Source organism: Molothrus ater, chromosome 2 (genome assembly GCF_012460135.2).
Source record: "Molothrus ater isolate BHLD 08-10-18 breed brown headed cowbird chromosome 2, BPBGC_Mater_1.1, whole genome shotgun sequence".
In the NCBI taxonomy this organism is placed as follows: Eukaryota; Metazoa; Chordata; class Aves; order Passeriformes; family Icteridae; genus Molothrus; species Molothrus ater.
The window spans coordinates 49,607,308-49,617,307 of NC_050479.2; the positions used below are offsets into that span (position 1 = coordinate 49,607,308).

The window sequence follows — 10,000 nt, forward strand, 5'->3', positions numbered from 1 at the left end:
CCATATATTGAAGGCGATGGGAGGAGTTCCTTTGTTTTTGTTTTGTTTTGTTTTTTAATGAATCCAAATGTATTCAGCTGCAATTGCAATTGCGATGTACCCAGCTGCAATTACAAGTGAAGTAGCTGTAAATGAGTCTGTTTATCATCAGTATAGGTGAATAATTCAATTCTGATTTCTAATCAGAGGAGAAAAATAAAAGAATGTGGTTATTTGGATTCTTTTTTCCTCTTGCAAGTCTTTAAGCAAGTATTACTGATGGACTTCCAAAATTTTTGCAGAGCCCCAAGGTAAACCAACTTTATAAACCAAGATGCAGCACAAATGAATGCATTGCCAGTGGAAAATACTAAAGTTTCGTGCTAATAAAGGAAGTAATTTCAGATTTATTTAGTAAAACGAATTCGATTTATTTTGTAAATTTTTTTTGCATACATTGTTTATTGTCCCGAGGAAGATAATTTTATATGTATTAGAAACCATGCTTTGATTTAATAAATGTGAACAAAGGGTTGGCAGCTTCTCTTAGAAGCTCAGTCTGGCAAGGCTTTGTACTCCTGGAGGAACCAAAACTTCCCAGAATTCATGATCTGGGTTCACTGAGTTGTCTCTGGGAAGAGGTGCTGTGGTGCTCACGGTCTGTCACTCCTGCCCAGTGTGGTGCAGCCCACACTCTGCTGGGCCTGAAGTAACCTACACTGACATCACCTGCTCAGTGTCTCATGTAACTGGGGCAGGAATGAAACAGGAGCAGACCTGTACCACAGAGGAGCCAGCAGGTGGAACTGGGCAGTAATGCCTTTATGATGAGGAGTGTGGAGCTGTCCCTCACGCTCAGCACTCGTGTGATCAGGTTGGGCCCAGGCCTTTGCTGCCTCAGTGCAAGAGCAATGGCTACAGTGACACCTGACGTGCTGCAGAGTAGGGAGTGCTGCCCCTCCCTACATGTGCTGTGTTTATTTTAGCACAAATGTCAACACTCAGACATAACAGATTCCCTCTTCAAGGAGGTTGTAGAGATAATTCTACAGAAAAAAATATTAAAAGATTTTCATTCTTTGTACTTCTAACCATGATGATTTTCATGGACACAGCACTTCCATCCTCTTCTGGAATTTTGATTTTCTGTATGGAGTTATTTAGGAGAAGCAGAACACAGATTTTTGGCAGAGGAGCAGGGAGATTTTTTGTGCCGTGAGCAAGCAGTGAGTGCTCTGCCTCTAGAGGTACAAAGATAGCTGGGGTCAGCTGTGCCAGCCGAGGATCTTCTGTTCAGCCTGGCTAAGCTGGGCACATAAACACCAAATTATTTACCTAATCAAAACCCACAATATTGGACTGAATATGGTTCTTGCATTACAGGATTATGTTCTTGTGTTATTTAAAAGTGCTTGAATCGCAAAGTAAAAGTTTGTCCTGAATTTTGCATTGGCTTTGTGAAGAGCATGTAGCTGTTGGCTGGAACACTCAAAGGAAGCGCAGCTTCTCTGGAAGTACTCTAGCAGACTGTCCTGATAGAAATGTACTTAATACAGAACAGTCCTCTACTTTTTCCAGGTTGTACACAGTCTCTATAATGCCTTCCATGGCTTCTGTGGGCAGGATGTCGAGCGTATTGGATTGAAACTTTTTCTCCAAGTCCTCCTTTTCCAGAGGTTTCCTCCAGTGCCCGTAGAAGGTAGTGCAGCGGTCGCTGATGGTGCTGCCGTCCCGAAGCGTGACGCTCACTTGGCAGTACAGGCTGTCAAAGCTGGGCGTGTTGTCAGGAGGGTGCTCCAGCTGTGTTTTGCAGAGGAGCTCCCTCAAGGCCGGCCGGTGAATGTTCTCACTGGCGAAGGACTGGACTGACATGCTGCCATCCAGCAAAGCCGAGCACGCCACAAACTGGAAGGAGTGTCGTGCTTCATGCTCTGAGGCTGGGCTGGCTCTGTTCACGTATTTGACCTCAGGGACTTTGAGAATGACTTTCTCGATTTTATCAAGGGGGAGCAAGTTCTCACTGCTCTCCACGAGCTTCCTCCTAACAGAAGATGCTGCATCAGCCACCCAGTGTGTTGCAAGATGAGCAGGAAAGCGTTTGATGGCCACATCTTGCTGGTCCAAGAGCCATGGGTAGGACTGCAAGGTTGGCAGAGTCTGTGGGTTGTAATCTGTATAAAAGGCACCCATCCCTGACTCCATGTCCAAGATCTGTTTGTTTCCTTGAAGGCCCTGTAAAGCTAAGCAAGCTGCTTCCAGTCCATTCCTGGCAGCATTCCCAACATGGAGAGGCTTTATTTGGGTTGCTGCATTAGCCAGTGGGGCACCTGCGTAGGAGGCAGCAATAGCCAAGGCATTTTTACATTCCAGCTGGTCAAGAGCTAGCAGTTTAGCACAAGCTGCTGCGCTCCCCATCGTACCAACCACAGCTGGTGGGTGAAACCTGAGGAAACAAAAGTATCTTCATTACCAGATTTCAAAAACTCAACCAAATTCACTATCTACAAAAGCTTTTCACTCATTGCCATGGGAAGTGGATTGGACCATAAAGAAACATACATTCAGCATTCATGTGTGGGCCTAACTGAGAGTTGTCACATTTCCCCAGGAAAAAGTAAAACTGGAATAGTGCTGCTTGCAGTAGTAAGTCCTTCCCAGAAAGCAATGGAAACATTAGTGCTGCTCATAGTTTAAAGCAAATTTATAGTCTAAATATAAAGTTATATTTCTTATTATTTAAATTTATATATTATTCTAAATCTATAAAAATGCAAAGTAGGGACATCATCACATCATTCTGAATTAGTCGATGCTTAAAAAAATATATTAGCTACAGAGTTAGGAATCAAATGTATTTATGTGTAAGATGAGCCTTCCCAAAATTTCCAACAAAGAGCTTAGGAAATATGAATAACTGTGCCACCTGTATGTTAACTGACATTTAATTATGTATATTAGCACTGATAAAAAACCACCTCCGCTCCAATTTCTACTTTAAACATTTCTATGTACCTTCTTGGAATATTCCTGGCTTCTCTGGAGAAGTGCAGCAACCTGCCTTGCACTTCAATTCCCACATTGAAAGCTAAGAGCAGATCAAGACCCGAGACTTTTTTCTTCTGAGGGAAGGCCTCTGAGAGTGCAATCAATGCAGGGAGCACAGCCCCAGATGGGTGTGTGGCTGGATGCCAGGTGTCATCAAAGTCCATTGAGTGCACCTAATGGAAAGAGAAGCATTGGTATGTTAGAAATAAACTCTGACTTTGCAAGGTTGCCTCAGTCAAATGAAACTACTGCAACTGGTATTAAAAAGTGCCAAAAAACTAGATCTTCCTTAGAAAGCAAAAATTTCAAAAGTCTTTTAAAGACCTTTACTCCCAACATGGCTGTCTGAGAAGTGGCAATGCAGCAGAGATCTTTCCTCAGAAGAGAATAATTCTAATTCAACTTGTACTAGCCTGAAACCAGTGTGACAGTGATTCCTTTTTTCTACAGTTGGCTTTTGCTTCTTTCATTAGACTGGTATAATTAAAGCAGCTATTCTAGGTTTACCATGTGAACATGAATTTTCTCTTTCCCCAAAACATAATGAAATATAAACACAATGAAATTCCTTCCCCGGTGCTGCAACCGATGCTGCCATTAGGACTCACACCATAAAACTGTAGCAGCTAAATACTGCTAAATGGAATTTATATCATCAGAGCTATTTTTCTGCTGCAGCCATCTACTGTAAAGTGGCACAAGCCTGAAAATGCACAGGAGGCTTTATTTTGTGAATTTTAAGCACACTGAAACTAGACCTGTCACACAAGAAACCAGATTTCCTGGAGTTGCTGGGAGTAGGAGAAAGCTACAGTGTGAATGTTGAACGAGCTGCTTGGCTCAAAAGAGTAACCCAAGAGGTGCCTTCTCTTTCTCATGCCCAGAGCCCAGCTGCTCAGGAAGGTTTTAGGTGTTCCCAGCATGGCATATGGCTGCTGATCTGGCAGCAGATTGTCCCCAAAAGTGCAGTCAGTGTCTGTAATGCATTGCTTATAACACACATTCCTTCCTCCTGCAAAGTTTTGAGAACCCCAAAGACCTGAGCGCATCAGGGACAGCATTTTTTAATATAGCATGGCAAAACACCTCAAAAACCTGAACTTTCACATCTGTTCACCCATGTTTTAACTTCAGAGCAAACTGGGAAGCTGGTCAGGCTCCCCAGCAGTCAGGTTTTGCCCTGTTATACTGTGATTCTGCATTTTTGAGGACTGTTTCTAAACAAATAGAAGAAAACGCAATGTCTCCCTTGAAAACCTTTCATGCCATCTGGGAAGATGCCCTGCAGGGCAGGATAAGGAAAGTTGTGGCCAAAGTTGTGGCTTGCAGTTGACCCTGCAAGCTGTGTTTCTGGTGTCCTCAGTAAGTGCTTAAATTGACCTGTGACCAAGATATAAACTGATCATATATATGCTAACAGCCAGATCTGAATATCACGAGGGCTGCTAGGAGCAGTACCAGATCTCATTTCCAAGGTAATTTTCTCTACATTGGAAATGAGCTGTTAAATTGGACCTCTGATATTGTTGTCACACTAATTTAAATAGGCTTAATATTACTATTTCCTTGGTTGGTCACCTTTCCTAGTTTTGCATAATTGCCAAATTTGTCTACCCCACCTCTTGTGCATCTTTCAATTTCAAACAGTTTCAGCCTCAATCTGAATTTAGACAAATGTCTGGGCAGTCAGTTATTGCTTTAATGACAAAGTGCATGTCCAAAATATATCACTGGCTTTTGGAAACTGTGTAACTGAAGATTAAGTTGCCTTGTGATATTATGTCTGTATGTATCTATATGTGCATCTGTGTTTTTCTGTAACTGTACTTTGCCAGCTGGCAAGAAATTCGGATCCCAGTGAAATGAGCTAGAGGGTGTGTTTTTAAGCAGCTACAGCAAGGTTGTAGCCTTGCTACAAGGTTGCCAGGTTGTAAGAGGTAGAGTTCTGACACTTGACAACAGCCCCAGGTCCCACATTAAATATAAGGGATGCTGTTGAGTTGGATCATGCATATATTATACCTTAAGTTCAAACTCACTGGAAGGAAGTTGTAGCACATTAGGAGAATAGTCTAGAAAAGTTTTGTAGCAGGCTTCAGAATAAGCTATGATTTTTGGGACATTTGTTCTCTATAGAGCAAGAATGGCATCAATTGGTATGATTTCAGAGCAAATAAAAGAGCATCCCTTACAGCCACTCCATTCACAAAAGCTGCATACAGAGGAGGCAGTCGGAAATCCAAGTGGCCCCAGATGGTACTGGATAAATCTGAGCTGTAGATCTGAAACAAATTGACACAAATTAATTCAAAGTCCTGAACCTAAGGATAAATGTGCATTGTATCTCTGATGTAACTGAGAGCAGACCATGTCCTCTGGGGATCTAACTGCTCCCTTTTATGAGAAAAATATTATTCTTTCGGAAAGTCTGAAAAGGAAGTAAATTTCCTGTTGGTTTATGTCCTATCCCACCCAAACAGAGCTCGGGGGCAGACCAACACCACCCACCTGGCACTCAGTACCTTCACACAACCTCTGGCCACTGATGCCCCTTCTCACCACCCATTGACAGAATCACAGTATCAGCTGGGTTGGAAAAAACCTCTGAGATCATCAAGTCCAACCTAAATTATATGGGACTGTCATCATCTTGTTGGGGAAGATGTCTCATTAAAGGGTTTTGTTTTCTGTGTTTTAGTAAGAGCCTGAGTAAACGATAGATGGCCTCCTGGTGCTGCAAACTGAATAAAAGGGCATAAACTACCCTGGTTTGGAAAGGGGAATTCTCTGTGGGAAGAGAGTAACTGGCACACAGAGCTCTGGAGCACAAGTCCACCCAGGCAGGCCTGAATGCTAAAACAGTGGGCTGAACTCCTCCTCATTGATGCACTCCTGTGCTGGGAAAGGCTTCTTTTCAGGGTCAATTTCTCTGCTAGTTTGAGGAGAGCAAGAGTGGAGGACAAGCATGGCTAATACACCTCAGACAATTTTGTTTTATGGACTGCAAGTAACCCACTCCTAACTCCCCATCTCTTTAACAGTTCCTTGATTTGAAAGGCTGGTGATAAGTGATGCTTACTTTGTTGATGTTTTTAATGAGATATCACAGGTGAAAGAAAGGAAGGGGTTCTTAGTTGACTGTGTTTGTAGAGGGGGAACTTAGCATACAGACTGATACACAGACTTTTGCCCATCCAGAGTGAAAAGTAATTTAAGCACTGAAGTTTCACTGTCTCCAGTGGGAAGAACATGATTTCTCTCTTTCCATCTGTGAAAGAATTTCACCATGGCAAAATTTCCTTTTCATTGCCCAAGTTTTCCCTTGCTTTCTTAAAGCTAAACCTTAGGGTGTGCTATGAATGCCAGACAGCTTACCTTGCTGTATTGTGCCACTTTGTGGAAGACCTCAGTGCTGGTACCCAGAAGCCCCACTCCAAGAGTATCCAGAATCATTCGCTTACTTCTCTGAACTACTTGATCTGTCAACTGATTTGCATTCAAACCATGAATCACCTTGGCAAAATTTCCTGTAACTGTCTGGAAAGGGAAAAAATAAAGAAGAAGTAGATATTTCTCTATATTTAAAGTAAACACTCTATTTTCTTATCCTTTCAGTTTTTGGGCTACTGTCTAGCACACTGGCCATTTCTACCCTAAATTGCATCAGCAAAGCCAAGGTTTGAGTTCTTCCTCTTTTTATTCCGAGAAACGCCACTGTGTTATTTATTTTTACTTATGCATTCATCATTATCCTTTTCTATTCTGTATTTCTTCTGCTTTCTCCCCTAGCCCTTGAGAGTATGCACTGCAGGTGCTATAACTATGCAAGATTATCATCTCTATCTCATCCCCATCTCATCTCCATCTCTAATGACTATTCACACACACACATCTCTCAAACAGAAGTAAAAACATCTGTCTTTCCCATGGCACCTACTTGTTGGTATTGAAATCAGTGGGAAATTATTTCAAGCCAGTGCACCCACTACCCCACAAGAAGGCAAGATTTAATCTCCCTGATTGGCAGCCTTACTATCTCAAATCTTGCTGAGCTTGGAGCTCAGTAGGAGGCAGGAATTGGCAGCCCTACCTTGCACATACTGCTCATAGCTCCCAGCTCCCATTGAATTCACTCTCAGCTGGAGTCCCAGCTTTTCTTCAAGACAAGGTCTTGCCTCTTTGAAAAGCAGTGTCTCCTTGTTCCTGGATCCTACTGATCTGGGAATTATATATATTTATTTTCCTCTCCTATTGAGCAATGACCCATTATGCAAATTCAACCTGCTTCTTGGCTGTGAGCTGCTGTTAGTATCTGTTTCAGAAAATGATGTCAAACTTCCCTTCCTGGACCATTAGAAATGTCCCACTTCCTGGATCATTAGAAATAAAGTGTAGAGGTACACATTATTTACAACCTAAAAAAGAAACAGTTTCTTTTTTCTACTGGCAGTAGTGAATATTTATTTTCTCTCTCTTTGGAAATTGTCTCCTTTCATTTCCACTCTTCATTGCCCTTCCTTTACTCCCCTGTACATGTCCACACAGAGTATTGGTATTGCCTTTTGGCCTTCATTTAGCTGAGGTAAACAAACCAAACTCTGCTGTTCTCTCCTCTACAATATGGACTCACCCCTACCATGCTCATATATTTTCATTGCGCTGTTCACACTGCATTCCTCTTTCTCTAGCAATGGTGACCTGTCATGGACATATTTTATGAAAAATCTTTTTGATAGGATCTTTTCTCCTGAGAAGCTTCAGAAATGAAATGTAAACAATAATTATCTGCTGCTGTGGAATGCAACAGGTGTATCTTTGATTAGTCATATGTGGTTGTTTTTAATTAATGGTCAATCACAGTCCAGCTGTCTCAGACTCTCTGATCAGTCACAAGATTTTATTATCGTTCTATTCCTTTCTTTTGCTAGCTTTCTGGTGTCTTTTTTCTCTTTTCTCTTAGTATAGTTTTAGTACATAATTTTCTTTTAACATAATATATATCATAAAATAATAAATCAGCCTTCTGAAACATGGAGTCAAGATTCTCATCTCTTCCCTCACCCTGCAAACACCACCACAGTGACCAGAATTGTACCCACCATTACAAACAAGTTCTCACTCACACTTGCAGTGAAGCATTAATATTATCCCAAGGGAGCAGTTACAAGCAGATTAAAGCAGGTGAACCCCATATCCCATGGTGTGGTGGTCACCAACTGCAACATTTGCAGTGAGGATACAAAAGCTTAAATAGAGAATTGCATCTTACAGTGCAAGGAAACAAGACAGTACCTTTGCCCACATCCTGCAGGGGTGATGCACGTCCCAGAGAGATGCAGCAAATGAGTGGTGGCCAGTGAGCAGGGGAACTCACTCTCTCCCTATTTATGTGTGTCTGTCTGAGGTGGGGGAAGGAATATTAGGCCTTTCCACTTCTGCATCTTGTCCTGCCCATTTCCTCTTCCATCTATAAATGTTCTTTTTTGCTTCACTTTCAACTTTCCTCTGACTAATTGCACTATAAACCTCTGGGACACATGTGATAGGACTTAGCCAGTCATGTTTACATGTTGTGTAAATGTAATACATGTAATACTTCATTACCAGATAGGAGCTGATTCATCTGGCAGCATGGAGAGCTGTGTGGAACCACAGTTATACATGGCTGGAAAAGTCCAGTACTAGACTAGAGGATGGCAAAGGCTGTTTTAGCTTAAACAACCTGTTGTTTATATGTTTTGTTTTGTTTTTTTCTTCTTTTGCTATATGTCTCTTCTCTAACACATACAATTCAGACTTGGGAAATGCGTGCCATAAGAATTTTAGACCATAAATTGGATTAAGGCAGTTCTTGGCACTTAGCAGTGTTTTAACAGCATGAATCACTGTGTGTTAGCAATAGATAGTGAGTGACAAATCCCTGCCTAGCCCATCAGGAAGGGAGCAGACCCCACAGGAGCATGACTAGGGGCCACTGAATAATTCTGAAGTAAATAAGTAACCATGTCTGAAGTATGGAAATCTCCTGGGTTAGGGAACAAAGCATCAAATCTCAGAATTGCAGCCTTGCACTTACATGATAAGTGCTGCCTAAAACAGTCTAGAAACCTCAGCCCTTTACTGAGAATACCTCCAAATAATTTTGTAAAGCCTTATCTAACTCCTGAGTGCTTCCAGGTAGATAACAACATGGGTCTAGAGGTGAAGCTAAACATCAATTTGAGTGGTTCTAACCACTACTGAAAGGTCCTATTTCAGGCTGTGTCCTTCCCCCTCTCCTGTCCCTGGGTACATGGTCCTTCTCCTCCCTGGACCAGCCCTGATGCTGAGCAGACCCATTTCTGAGCTGGTCCAGCCTGTCTCCAAAGCTAGCTCTATGATCCTCAGCAGTCAGGCATAACTGAGTTTCATTCCCTCAGAAATGCAAAATTAAATCTTGCAGCACAAGCAGAGGGAGGGAGAAGTAGGGCTAGCAATAGTCTGTGAAATTTTGGGAGAGCACAGACAGGTAACATGAGAGAAGAGGGCATCAGCTTTTCCCCAGCAAGCTCTAAGCAAGACATTTGCCTATTTTGCCTATGCTTTTAGCCAGCTCTGCTTTTGGGTATCATCTGCTGGTGCATAGCTTGATGCCAAAAATGGCACTGGGTAACAAAGGGCCTTAAATGACAGAAGCAGTGATGAGTCAGTGCATGGATACAACCAAAGGCCTGGGACTCCTAAAACCCAGCCTTACAAACGCAAACTTAATTTTGTACAGGCTAACCTGCATCATGTGAAGGTTCCATTTAAACCCTTGTCCTTTCTTTTAAATATGAGCAGCTGTTCAGCATGGCTACTAAACCTATTCCCACACATTTCTCTATGAGTATGACACAGTTTCCTCACCCATGCAGATATAACTTGCATCTACATAAAACATGCCAGCACGTGTCCTAGGTCCTGGGTTTGTTTTGCCAAATCCTGACCCCATAGG

At 42.2% G+C, this 10,000-nt stretch overlaps 1 protein-coding gene across 1 annotated transcript; it reads right to left on the minus strand.

Moving 5' to 3' along the window:
* Positions 1-412: 412 nt before the first annotated feature.
* On the minus strand, positions 413-8,623 carry ACOD1 (aconitate decarboxylase 1). The gene is made up of 5 exons (XM_036388172.2): positions 8,317-8,623; positions 6,400-6,561; positions 5,217-5,306; positions 2,992-3,197; positions 413-2,422 (listed from the first exon to the last, which is right to left on the minus strand). The coding sequence occupies exons 1-5, from the start codon at positions 8,326-8,328 to the stop codon at positions 1,468-1,470; spliced, it is 1,425 nt and encodes a 474-aa protein (XP_036244065.1). The 5' UTR covers positions 8,329-8,623; the 3' UTR covers positions 413-1,467.
* Between the last annotated feature and the right edge of the window lie 1,377 nt (positions 8,624-10,000).